The sequence below is a fragment of the Styela clava genome, chromosome 1 (genome assembly GCF_964204865.1).
Source record: "Styela clava chromosome 1, kaStyClav1.hap1.2, whole genome shotgun sequence".
Classification (NCBI taxonomy): Eukaryota; Metazoa; Chordata; class Ascidiacea; order Stolidobranchia; family Styelidae; genus Styela; species Styela clava.
Window position 1 is genome coordinate 26,425,297 of NC_135250.1, and position 14,899 is coordinate 26,440,195.

General features: G+C 32.4%; 1 protein-coding gene across 1 annotated transcript; it reads left to right on the forward strand.

The window, feature by feature from the left end:
- The first annotated feature begins 2,185 nt into the window (after nt 1–2,185).
- LOC120335085 (uncharacterized) lies at nt 2,186–14,899 on the forward strand. Its single transcript, XM_078115735.1, has 15 exons — nt 2,186–2,314; nt 3,441–3,597; nt 4,054–4,173; nt 4,350–4,462; nt 5,900–6,166; nt 7,195–7,297; nt 8,031–8,148; nt 8,599–8,790; nt 9,280–9,487; nt 10,121–10,229; nt 10,752–10,880; nt 11,641–11,793; nt 12,391–12,467; nt 12,736–12,906; nt 13,691–14,899. Exons 1-15 carry the CDS (start codon nt 2,254–2,256, stop codon nt 13,822–13,824), a joined length of 2,112 nt encoding a protein of 703 aa, XP_077971861.1. The 5' UTR covers nt 2,186–2,253; the 3' UTR covers nt 13,825–14,899.

Below are 14,899 nucleotides of genomic sequence, written 5' to 3' on the forward strand. Positions count from 1 at the left end.
AGTTTTAAATATAGCAAATTATACAAGTAATTAGCAATATAATTAGCAAATATAGCATGTGAATACAAAATATTAGGTTAACGGCCATCATTGCCATGTTACTTGTTTTGCTATACCTAAGAAAATGTCGTTTCACTAAGTCGATTAACCAAAAATATATACTGCAATGTTAAACATATATTTATGTATCATAAAGATATCATAGGAAAAGACACGAAGTCACGTGAAAAGCATTACGGAATAAGAAAATACATATATTGAGATGATTTCCCCATCAAACAATAAATCTTTTTTTTTTTTCAAAAACTGATGAGAAGGACGTAACATATATTATATATATACATATAAAATCAGACTGATTTATCATCAAGTTTTATTTTAAACAGCACATTCATGCATTGCCACAAGATAAAATGATTTGTCGGTCGGTCGATTAGTTTCTAAATCTTATTAAGCTTTTCTATGGCTCGTTATAACTCCGATACTGACAACTATTATGTATATACGAATATAATAACATTTTATGGTATTCTTATGTCCCTTAATGTCAAAAATTATGAACTACCAATCGCTATATAGCTGCTACACTTGTTATATCATTGATACGTAAATGCTACATTTAATATTTTCTAACGAGAATCTAATATTTGATCTCAAGGGCTTCAATCCAAAAATGCAAAACTTGAAAAAATATATTGGAACAATGGGGAAAATATATATTTATAATTTTTAACCATTTCTAAGTCTTCATTAAAATACTACGACGAATATGTGACAAAACGTTTCTTCGCCCCCTTTGTCTTGAACCTCTCTATCCATCACAACTGAGATAAAAACGATAATTCCGCAAAGTGCAATATTTCATAATTAACTGGGGAATGAAGAGAAAAATTCTGCCTTCATAAGTCTTTAGTGAGCAGTAAAAGTGTAAATATGGAATCAATTGACAAAAATGTTGGTGTGTTTCGTTACAACTGTGCATTCCGTATTGCAGGTACAGTGAGCAAATTTTGAGGTCTGAAATCACAAATGCTCAACGAATCGTAATTTCAGCATCAAATAAATTAGGCGATAAATATTCGATTTTTAAAATTCTGATGAAATAAAACTTGCTGGATAGTCGTTTTAATCCCAGATGGACAAGGTACAGTGGGCCAAAAAAATGGATAAGACATTTGCCGGATCGCGTGTAATGTTCTGTCATTTTACTTGGCTAACTGATCAATTATTGCGTAAATAGATTTTCGTATATCTGCTAGTGTGATCATTTCATAAATCTACCATTTTAACACAAATTGATGACACATATGTTCTGACTACCTGACTGCCAATCCGCGTTATCCTGGCGGAAATTGTTACTCCGATATATTTACACTACTAAATCTTTATTTGCCCATGCTTGATTCGATTCTAATAAAACTTCGATTTGAAAAAAAAATAAGCGACAATAGCGTATACGCATTTTCCGGTGTACTTGGTAATACATTCTGTTCATTTAATAGTATATGTAACCCAGAGAGTGAACTATATGTGAATAGGTGGAAATAAGAGAATTTAACTCAGATTTAAAGCTACAAATAATAAGGCGCATGGAACGTCAGAAAAGAGTCACAAGTTAAATAAATCAGGATTGTGAAATCAGATTTGTCAGTTTTTCTAAATTTTGTTTTGGTCGGTCTGATGATTCTTTTCAGCAAGGTATTCAAAGTTGGAGTATTAACAATTTTTAGAGTTTAATTTCACATGATAAATTAATGGACACATTGTGGTGGGGCATTTCTGCTGCTTTAAATGTATTGATAACAGGTTAGACTCATAATTGAGATTTTTGAATCGCATAGATGAATTCAGCACAATCTCGCTCTGCGATTATTACCTTGCTAAGAAGATATAATCTTATTAGACGGGAAACGGTTTTAAATCTTGCAGTATTGCTTATCATGTCAGTAAAACGGTCTAATGAGTTCTCTCCGTATATTTTGAAAACAATTTATGATCGTTGTTTAATTTAGGATTTACCGAACTATAAAATTTTATGATCAAACTCATTTTTGTACATATTCAGCTACCTTTGACAAAATCACAAAGATGACCACAGCAGAGAAGAGCATTGTATGTGTGCCTTCATCCTATCTTATCAAAAATCAAATTTATTTTTTGCTATGCTAAATGCATTATTAGGTCGTTGTAGATTGACGTTGATATGTTCCTACTATGAACATTTAAGATAGAAACATTTTGTGGAAATACAAGATGAACTTGAGAGTTTTGGCAATATTGTTATACGCGATCACGCATGTTTCTTCAGGTCAAGGTACGTATTTTATTTTAATTATTTTTGTAACACTGATAACACTGATAAGAGGAATACTTCTACTACTTGATGGCAAATTTCGAAAAAATTGTCGGTCATTTATAAAAATTGCTCATTCGAGCGTATGAGTCGTCACATAAACATTTCCTCCGCGAATACCAGAAACTAGTATCCGAATCTAAACTACGTGTTGCGTTAGGATCATATTTTGATATGAGTTGCAGAGCCAACATTGAGTGTAATCACACTTTTGATTTGTTTTCAATCTTAAATGTTTATACTGGTGCTAGTTCCAATTATCAAAATTAAAAAAAAGAATTGTTTCATCTGCCATGGTGATTTTGTGATTATTTTGAGTAATTTTCCAATATTTATTGTTTTCTGTTCTTATAACGTGAGTAAATAACTCCGATTAAAAAATGTTAGTATTTGTGATATATTGTTTTTGGCGCCAGAGAAGTGTGTGTACCAATATGGAGATAACTAACTTTGTTTGCCTACTTAACATCAAGTTGTGTAAAAGGCTAAAATCCATGGGCATGAGGTATAATCACCTAGCTAACACAGACAGTCCCGAACAGTCCGGGAAAATCAAAATAAAATTTTGGCCTAACCCTAACCTGGTACACACACTACAAGAGTACCGTTTTCTTTAACATTTTAAGCACAGTCATTGGAATGGATAGTTTAGTTACAATCATTCTCGACACCTAAAAATATATTTGAAATGTTTTCCTTGGCATTAAGAGATAGAGTGATCTAAAACTTTGAACTCAGAGATAATTTCACAAAATGATTATAGATTCTTGCTTGACCACAAGTCAAAATTATTGACTTGTTGACGTTTCGTTTGAACAAAGCAGAACTTTATCAGACAGCCATATGTCAATTATCATAGCAAAGCAAGACAAAACATTATTTATCGTTCCAACAAAACCAAATGAATTGAAAGAGCGATTTGAACATCAGTCGCAAATAGCAAGATAACAATACTTCAAAAACTTTCTTTGTTATTTTAATTCGTACGCGACAATTTCTACATATATGTTGTAATTTTGCAAGTCACTTCCCCAATAATAGACATAAATGAATAGATGTTTTCTTGAACATTACTTTCTATTTATAGAACCGTGGAGAAGCGAATGTATTGATGGATTCAAACTTCTATTTTTCCACGAAACGAAAAATTACACTGAAGCAAAATCAGCTTGTGAATCTGCGGGAAGTTATCTCGTCAAAGTTGATAATCAAAAAATAACTGACGTGATAAATGATGTACTCAGGTGAGTTGCATTCACCGTTTACGAGAACAAAACATTTTATTTTTATAGTCAATTAATTCTTCTCCTCAATAGTGCTATTTTTCATGTATTTTGGACTAAATCGGATCGGTGGATATATTCCAAAATACCGATATATTTGCTATATAGGACACGTTTTCATTTTAACGTGAGGTAGTTACATAGGATTTGAATGAGCCGTGATATGATAACGCACATGCAAAACATTGATAAGAATAAGCTCCACTGTTTTATGTGGATATATTCTGCCAATTATTCAGAAAACTTGTGCTCTCTTATAGGTATTGCAGGAGCTTTCAGGCCATATATTCCATCTTCGTGCCTTGTTCACGTGCACGATGTTAACTCAAATCATATTTAAATTCCAAGCTATAGTTGGTCAATTTGCGTTTACACTTATTTTTCGTGTAATAATTATTTTAATTTCAACCTATTCAGAAACAATCTATTCAGCGAAACATTTTTCACGGGAGGGAACGACATAGCTAATGAAGGTGACTGGAAATGGCAGGACGATACTGACGTAATAAGGAGAGGAGAGGAAGGATATCAAAACTGGTTAGCTATCAACATATTCTCAAAGCTTTTTGAACTTCCATGCCAAATAAAATTATGGAGTAAAAAAATTGATATCAAAATACAAAAAATCTCTTAGCCAATTATTGGCAACCTCATTGTAGCTATGTGCAACAAAACTTTGAGTTGTCAGTTCATCTTTTCTTTTTTTGATGCAGGGGGGCTACAGAACCAAACGCGGAAAATGAGGATTGTTTGGTTGTTGTTCAGGATGATTTTGTTTGGAGAGATTATAAGTGCGAGGAAAAACGTAATTTTATTTGCCAAAAAGGTGATGAAATAGATCAGATGTCGTAGCTCCCTCATAAATCTTGTCGAATTTCACAAAAACAAATAATTTTATAACGAAAATATCTGGTTTTGTAGCACTAAAATAAAGTTATGATTCCCCAATATATAATATACACGATAATTCATGTTTAGCATCAAATCATAATACAGAAGCTTTATATTATTTCTGCAAAACAACTAATAAGCCATAAGTACAGTAAAATTTATATACGAACCTCATGTACCCTAGTATATGTTTTAGTTTGAAATATACCACCAGTTTTTAATATGAAAAGTCATCACCTCCTTGAATTGATAGTTCTATCAAATATATCAAGGGTGGCCAACCTGCTTTCGACCGCGATCGACTAAGTTCTTCAAATTAGCTCTCGTTCGACTAATCGGTAATAAAGGCATAAACAAAAATGTATGAATACTGGATACGCAGATAACCGCACACACGCATACAAAAATTCCACAGCTTCCAATAAGCTCGGATCTGCCGGCGCATTCTCAGAGAAATTGCAACAAAAATTTCCCCTTTTAATTTTTTCATATTCCATTGAATTTGTTAATTTGATTATTTAATTGTACCCGGAGTAAATGTTTCATCATTTATTTTAAATTTATTCAAATCCTACAATTCAGATCTAGGGCCTGTCTACTTTTTAGTCGTAAGTGTTTTCAATTCCAAAATAAACCTTGAAAAGTATCCATGTATTATCTAAAAAGCGAATAATGAACATTTTCGAACCATAAATGTTACATGACTGCTTAAACTTCATTATCTAATTTACAATTAATTTAAATGTGATTCTGTGCTCGCTTGCAATTAGAAAAAAAGGGCATTCTGTTGCCACTGCTACCGTTTCGAATTAAATTTATCACACTACTCTTGGAGTGAGACAATAACTTTCGCACAGTGCAGAAATTATTGTAGAATCGTTTGTCAAGGCACACAATATTCCGCAAGTTTATTTCTAAAACTTGGCAGTAGTGAAACTTTTGTTACGTGATATTATACTCCATTGGACTTGTCCATACCCAATCAGGGTACTGCATGTGTATATCGTATTTTGCGCATGTACAGTACCATATTCTTCCTGTTTTAAAACACACAACAGGCACTGTATGAAACCGGTTCAAGGCAATTTTTTGGGGTATGTTATTAAATTTATTCAACGTCAGACGCGATCGACTACTCGAGACGTGGCGATCGACCGGTCGATCGCGATCAACGTGTTGGCCACTCATGAAATATATAAACCGACGGCCGCGGTGAAGGTACCTAGTGAGTGAGTTGATTTAAAATGCTACCCAAAAAAGAATTTTATGCAATATTCATTGTTGGTATTTTTAGGTTATTTATATGGTCGTCATGCACGTGGTATAACTTCAATAAAATCTAATCTTTGATGTACAATATCATTAAAAACAGAGTTCCAGGGTCCTTTTCTGGAAATTCAAAGTACAGGTCAAACTCAGATGACTTGTACTAAGACCATGTGTAACAAGGGTACTAATGTTGAATGGTATACGAGTTTCGTGATACCAACAGATCCTAGCAAGCGTGTTTATCAAACAAAGCAATCTGGATCAGCAATATTACATCTACAAAACGCAGATATATCAGATGCAGGAAACTACTTCTGTTGGTCTTGGGTTAACGGTGTTAAACAAGGAGGAAACAAAATTGAATATGAAGGTAACATTGATATAAAATTGTTGGCTGTTTATTCCCGTTTTAATTGAAACTGTCTGATTGAGATCTCATATTCTAAAGCCCTATGCAAGAGACATGTTCCATCACTCGGCTACAGTAGCGATCAGCTCATACACGCAGTTTCTAGACTAGGACATTTAGTAATCCCGTTGTATAAGTACCAGGTTAGGATTAAGCAATAATTTTATTCCCATTTTCCCTGATTTAGTTCTGTTACGAGTTCGGGGACTGTCTCTGTTAACCAAGTGAATACACCCGCTGACTATAGGTTTCAGTTCCTTCACACATCCTAATGTAAAATAATCGAACAAAATTTGTTACCACTATATTGGTATATATACTACTACATATATACTACTGGAGCGCCAAACATTTTCAATTGTCACTATTGATTAGTCGAATATAAATAATGACGTACGAAACAGAAGAGCAATACCTACATATACATATAGACACAAAATTCACGACAAAGTAGTATCTCATCTTTTACAATACCGGCAGTCTTTCTTATCAAAATACTTCCTACTTAACTGACCAACGGATCTCTGATATACGATCGTCAAATCGGCGCATGGTGCGCTCTCTTTAATTTTGTTGACGAAATCACATAAAACTTCAAGGTTAAAAAAAAAAATAATAGAGCTCATGGATAATAAAAAGTAATCGCTTTACAGCAAAAACAACATTTATTAACCCTCCAAATTTTAAAGCAATTTATCGAGTGATAAAGAAGAATGACAATTTTGTCACATAAATAGCGACAAAAAAAAAGAAGAATACAAGCAACATCCAGAATTTTTACAAAAAAAGTCCATGGGTCAACTTTGTGCTCAATGTCCACGCAGAAATCACGAAATGCGACTCATATTTTACTTTCGATGTATTCTAGGTTTGTTCTATCACAGAAAAGATTGTCAATTCCAATTAACCTTCAGACATTAAGCTTTCATTCATTTTTCAAATAGTGCATCTTCCTTTACATTCGCTAACCAACTACATTATTTTATCAGTTGAGGGAACTCCAACAATTAACCATATTCCGAATTACACGTGCAACTCCAGTTTGTTAATCTCGTGGGAACCTCACAAAAATGCAGTTGGATTTCCTCACAAGTGAGATTATTTTAATGGTCCAATACTTACTATCCTTGTTATTTACATTTAATCTGGATCAATTTTTGTGCTTTTTTTCGAGCAAAATATTTTGGGCTTTAGTTTCAGTATTGTCATAATCAAAGTCGCGACTTGAGATTACCTAACAAAATTATATGTGAAAGCGATTGCGTATAAAATTATATACGGGATATTCAGATTTTTCCTCTTTTAATTTCGCTTTTAACAGTTATTTCTAATGAGCAATGTAAACATGAATATGCGTATTTTAGGATGCGTCATTGAAGTTTTTTCATAGTTTGGTCAGGTAATACTGTTTTTGTTTGTAGTTATATGTGAATGTATAACATTCGAAATAAGACTTTGATTTCCGGGTTACGATGAAGTTTTATAGTCTGATACCTTTATTGTTTCGTATTATTTTGCAGCATTTCATAAGAAATTTACAGCAATTTAACAAAATTTTTCTTTGATAAAATCAGAGGCGTAAGAATTGATTAGAAAAAATATAGCTGAAGCGTTCAAGCATTCTTGCCGATACCTTCCGACTCTTATTAAATGAGTGGTAATTAAGGTTGAAAAATTGTTTTGAAGCGAGGGACACCCTAGATCCGTAAAATAGCAAGTAATTGCTCGTTCGGACTATATCAGAAAAACGATAGTTTTTGAATAACTTATAATAATGTTCACTGTGTTCAATTTCGTGCTACTCTTTGATTTTTTTTTTTTTTAGAATTTCAACAAGATCATGGATTAATAAAGTAAAAACAAAATGGGTCACACCACTGAAACCCCAGCCACAGTCGACATTGATAAATAATTTAGATTCCGATACAACATATAAACTACGTGTAAGAAATATTTATTTTGACCCTAAAAATAGCCGACCGAATTAGACTAGATTCGACAATAACAAGTAAAAAATGACTCAACATATTTCCACAAATGTTGCACCGTGTGGTACAATGCAATTGGAAGTTGGCAGATAACCAAAGTGGCAAATTTTTTTGAAATACTAGAATTTGGGCCAAAACGGTTATTCTCAGAAAGCCCGCGGAGAAATATGAAAAAAAAACGTAAAAGCAATTGGATGTTGATGGACATTTTCATTTTCAACAACTAAAATATTTAAATTTTGATTTTTTTGATCTCAACAAAATAGTAATCCATAATTCCATATGTATCAAATCAGAAAATAAAATGTTTTTTGAAGTAAAAAAAATGATTTCGATATTTTACTCTAGAATATTATAATTTATGCACTAGGCAAAGTGTTAAAAAAGATTAATAATTTTTTTCAGATTAGAGCATGCTTATCAAAATTTGTGTGTCCAGAAATGATCAATAATCGTTTGCTTGCACGAACAATCGTAAAACCAGGAGGAAAAGCTTTAAGCGTAAAGTCAGCTTTCATTAAACAAAGTGAGGAAAATGAAACCTGCGTTATATCATGGGATATAGTTAATGAAGAAAGCATGGAATTGTATACAGTGGTAAGTCAATAATTCACCTCTATTGTTTATTTACTCTCTGTTTCGGTGCAACAAACGATTTATTTGTACATTAATACCCATATTCTAACATAGTTCAAAAATCAGCTTACGCTAAATTCAAAAATGTGTAAAGTGTAATTGTGAGGTATAAACGGAATCCACGTTAAACCTAGGTGTAAAAAATTGGTGATTTCAAATCATAATAATATCAATACTCTTAAGAAATGCAGTACGACGCAATTATGACTAACCTTATTTTGAGGGATAAGTAATGAAATTTCAAAACAGATCTAAAATAAGATTATTTTGCAACATATTGCTGAGGCATGAAATATGAAAATTTGCGAATTGAAAAATTATTAAGTATCTAAATTCTATGTAAAATGTAAAACAAAATATTATATAAGATTTTTTGTTCCATTAAAAATAACAAAAAAATAATTCTATCGAATATACAAATCTGTATGTGATACATCGATCATACTTCAGGAATTGGTTTTGAATTCCATTCTGGTCACAACGCGGTCTTCTGAAATACAAAATGTAGACTCAAACATATTAAATATGACATCAGCAACAGAGTATCAGTTTCAACCAAAGCCAAATCGGGAATACTTTGCGTCCGTGGCAATCTTCAGTTGCGCCGGATCCAGTAAATCTTTGCGAGTGCATGGTGCATGTAGAGGAAGTTCGAAAGGTAAATAAAGTCGTTGTCGATTTCTATCTCTATTTCTGTGAATATGACTGTGTTTAGCGTATTGAATATACATTGAGTGTCTTATGATAGTCTTCTCGTGGAACTGCTATATAATATTTCGATACCACGCAAAAATTCATTGTAATTTATAGCAAGAACCAGAAGTATTACCAGCAATCATAGTTAATTTCTATAAAAATGTAAATTAAGTTTATCTAGTTTTGTAAACGTACATTTAACTGGCAATCAAGTATATTACCATCCCAATATAATAAATAAAATATTTAAATATTTATTTGATGATAATTTTAGGCATTCCCGTAGCATGTGAACCAAGATGGCGGACACCTGAACATAGTATGTGTACCAGGTTAAGGTTTGGTCATAATTTTATTCCAATTTTCCTCATTTTAATTCTATAACGAGTTCGGGGCCCAGCCAAGTGACTCCCGTAGTAATTGTACCTGAAATTATGGTCTAACCATAACCTGGTACACAAACTAAGTTCCGGTGGCCGCCATCTTGGTTCACATACTACGGAAGTACCTAGTTTTCTATACAATATAGCCCCTTGTATTATTTATATTTATTCTCCTTGAACAAATTCTAGTCTTGGCAATTATTCACTTTCAGCTCCAACAATGGTTCATCCTCCTAAAATTGTTGGAGATTCAGGGATCAGCAAGAGTGGCGAAATAAATATTACGATACAAATGCCTTATGAAAGTAATGGTCTTATTAGGTGAGATCGAAAGTTTATCAAACAAAACAGCAATTCTCGAATATATGAAAACGAAGGTCACGAATCTCATACCCGTACGATAAGATCTGAGAGTATTGATTTTGCTGAAAAGAAATTGTCGTACACGCGTGACAGATTCAGAAAATATCGAATTTTCCAGTAAATCAAAATTAAATAGCAAAACTTTGGTTGAAAAAATTGTCTTTTATATGACTGATAGCTTTTTGTTTGTTAACATAGAAATGGTACAACACAATTTACATGTAAAACACAATGTTTTTTGCCTCCTCAATTATTTCAATCACTGATATTTTGTAGAAACAGCGCATTGCAGATCCGTTATGTTATCACATAGTCTAACCAAATTATCCCAATCAGCCATTTTGGCCAGGATATCAGATTTTCGAGTTCTTGTATTCTGATGTTTCAGGTCATGTGATATACGACTATAAATTGCCAAATATCTTGAACTTTGATTTTAATTGGGCCAACAAATTGGATTTGATATACTTTACTTTGCAGTTGCATATTCGTAAATGTTGACATGGACGTCTCTGAAACAAGCACTGAATTTACAATGGATGATTTGATTACCTTCAACAGCACAGCGGATGGGGAAAAATACATCGCACTGGCAATTGAGGTTGCGAGGTAAATTTAAATGCAAAAATATTGCCACTTGATAGTCAACCATTTTACTTACCTGAGTTATTCATTCTTTTTAATGAAAAATTTCAATTTGATATCGGCAAATTGTGTCACAAATATTCATGATGCCATTCTGAATTTATGTCTTTCAGTCACTACTTCGATTCCTATTCGATTTAAATTCATATCAGTGGCGCGCAATATGTTATATTTAAGTATATTCAGAATTGCTTATCTTGTTCAGTAATAGAAAATTGGAACTTGGAATTCTTGAATTCCAACTTGAATTTTGTTTCCAGACAAATTAAAATTTTGACTCTAATGACTGATCCCAAGTATTTGTAAATAAAATCTCAATACACACTTCATGATCAGAGAAAATTAACCAAGCTCCTCTTCTAGATTGGGACTTTGTATCTCGGTTTATGGTATACGCCAAGTTGGTCAAGAACAGTGCATAGGGATCGTTTTGTTAAATTGTTGCAGATGGGCTGATATTTGTTGCTGGCAATAATTCAGTGGCAGTGACGTAACGTCAGACCAGCCGAACACCTTTACTACGAAGTTGCCGATCAGCTGCGATCTCACCGGTATATCAAGGCGGGGGACTTGATTTCGGTTAAATGATGAAATGATGGCATTGCCCATTGGTATAGATAACCCACGAGAGATAAGGCACTTGATTAAATGTTCGAACAAGCTGATTATTCAATAGATTTGTGGAACTTTCGAATAAAGTAAATTGAATATAATTAAATTTTAGTATGAAAGAAAAGACTCTTAATGTTACACTCGGAGACGAGTCAGTAACTCAATGTGATATCGCAGGATTTGAAACGACACATGACGTGCCGATGGAAACCGATTTCTTATTCATCGGGACAAATAGGAAATTGAAGAAAGAAAATTCCCCAAGGTTCCTGGTGTAATATATATTATTTGACTTGATTTTGTCTGTGTTTCCATTTTATCCCAATATTCTAACCATTTTTCGTCCACAATGAATCTTTATTTCAAAACAATCAACCCTCAAAATTTTGCGACATTTATTAATAGTTTAATTGCTTCATTTTTCCGCGTTTAGGTCAAAAGAACCACGAAATCTTTCTCGATCCAATGTATATATTTTTTTTACCTATTTCAAGCCGTAATCGCAGTTTTGTATTAATTGTGTTTTCAATATTATTAGAAGACTTTGTCAAAGCAGAAATAAAATTAAATTCAATGCGTATATATATATATTATGAAAATACTTGGAAACAACATTACAATAATTTTGTGGAATTTATGAAGGCGATGTTTTAGCAGAATCACTTGACTATGTTGGTGGGATTGGACAAACTTCAAAAAAATATGTGTAATAAGTTGGCATGCTATGAAATTACTTTTACTAGAAAATCTATATATTGTTCAAATAGCATGCCAATAGGTCAGCACAGTAGTTGTCGTACCTATGAAATTTCAGGTAAATATAATAATACCATTGAGTAAAAATTATTAATTTTTATTCTAGCATTTCAATCGTTTCTGCAACGCCATCCGAAAAAGAGATTTACCTCAAACGAAGTTCGCAGATAACCTTGGGAACAGGTGACGTCACCGTTGTCAATTAGTTATGCCTTTTTTACATCGAGTTGGAATACCTAAAATTACATTTGGAATTATTTATTCTTTTTTCTCGCCATTGGAAAAAAGTCGCTTTATATTACTATGTTTAATCAAGTCAAGATTGAGTTAGAAAAAATTTATCACAAATAGTTAGAAATTGAATATTTATTTTCCAATTTATATAGATGATTAGATAATAAAAGTTATATTTTGAATTTATTCGAAAGCTTAAATTTGAATTTTTGTTCAGAAAAGAAATCTTTTACTTTCAACCTCCCGAGTTTTCTGATTGGTTTTATTATCCCACTGTTGTTCCTCGGAATCACTGGATGGATCATACGTAAACAGAAGCTCAAGATAGAGGAAATGGAACAAAACGAAGCCATAAAAATTCGTAACTACGAAACCATATCGGATCAAGGTAAAATGGAAATTACACTCTGCAAAATTTATGAACAGTATTGGGCTTGGTTTGTTAACTGCGAGACACTATTGAAATTACGGGTGCTCCAGAATTAGGTGCTCCAAGATGTCGCATAACCTGAACCCTAACCTGGTACACATACTATTTTCATGTTGTGCACCATCTTGGTTCACATACTTCAGGAGGTCCAAATGATGATTGTGCATTAAAAAATTATCATAAACTATAGCACAGTCCTAGCGCAACGGGATTGAACAATCGGTGTTGGTTTCAATGCTAAAACACATATACATTATATAAAAAAAATATATATATAAGCTGAAGTAGCTCTTCCAATAGTATTGATATAGATCAGTGTTTCTCAATCGTTTTTCCTTCGTGGCCCACTTTTGTTGCACATCAAATTCTGTGGCCCATTAACTTTCATATACAAAATAAAACTACAAAAGAAATGAAAATTTTGCTTCTCAAATATAAACCCTTCTAATTAACATTTAAAAGCAAAAACAGCATTATCATTCATTTAAATAAACATCGAATTAAAATAATTTATTATTAAGTTTAAAAACTTTCTAATAGATTTTCTGCCAACTTGAAAATATTTCCTATGCTCAGCAGAGGGTACTTTCCTCAACAACAAAGAACGGTCAAACTTAATAACGGTTAAACTTTAATACAGCTCAATGTATTGAAAGTACGTCCTACAAATAGTCAAACTAACCTAATAACTTGACAAATTGTGATTTTTAGTATATTTTTAGTAAATGTTTTTATTCCTCAGGAGCAACAACGTCCAACCATCAAACTGCCGAAACGGCATACGAAAATGTATTAGAAGAAAATGCTGGTTACGAACAACCACTTCCTTCAACAAGAGTTCGAGCCAACAATGAAACCCTCTACGAAAATTATTGAGGCTTGATTGAGGTTTATTACATCAACTCACGGCCAATCTTTAACATAGGGTCGATCGATATGGTTCCACTTATGATCGTCGATTATTTTCATCATTGAATTATTTTTAATTTTATTGCCGGACTGGCAGTGACTAAGAAGATGCTATATATTAATAAAGTTTGATAACCACTGGTTAAACTTACGGAAGGCTTCATTCATTGCTCCGCAACTTTAAAGAAGATGCTATATACTATATAAGCGGAGTTTTAAAAACGAATAAATATTTAAAAATGATTTAACAAACTGTACTGAATAATAAACGCAATCTAATCATAACTTAGTGACAACAGTTAATCGACAGCTGGCAAAATTTTGTTGCAAAAAATAAAAGAGTAGTCGCGATTTTGGGGAAACAAGTTCAGACAAGGAACCCCCAAAAGTGGTGAATGTAATAATCTTTTTAAAGGAATACGAAACGAAGGTATTTTAACTGCTGAATGATTGAAAGTATCCATAACTCTCTTCTTTTGAAATATATATTTAGAAAAATTATGAATTTAATTAATCGCTTTTATCAAATTAAATTTTGATAGTTATTGTGTCTTTTGTTGCTAATTCCATTGCAGTGTAAGTTATGAAAATGTTTAGTGATTTTGGCAAAGATACTGCCCACTATCGGTGGATGCGATTTTTAGATAAATCATACTTTTTATTTCATTGATTAAATCTATTACATGGCCAAAGAAGTACCTCATATTTGGTCTTATTTTTATTAAAAGAATTTATAAATTTGCTCTTAAATATGGACGGAAATTATCAGCTGGAATTGTTTCCTGATATAAATTGTTTCCAGGTATAATCAAGCTTAGAGGTGATTTGCTAAACGAGCAAATTGGCATCAAATAATTTCCGTTTTCATTTAATTAAAAACTTTCTAATTAATATAAGTTGCTTGGAATATGTGGAGAAATAGACTATCGAGTGATGCCACTCCAATTTTAAGCAAATATTTTAGAATTTTAGATTTGAAAGCAAAAAACACAATAAGTGTCGAAATAGTAATTTTATATGTAATGTAAATGTGTATGTTTTT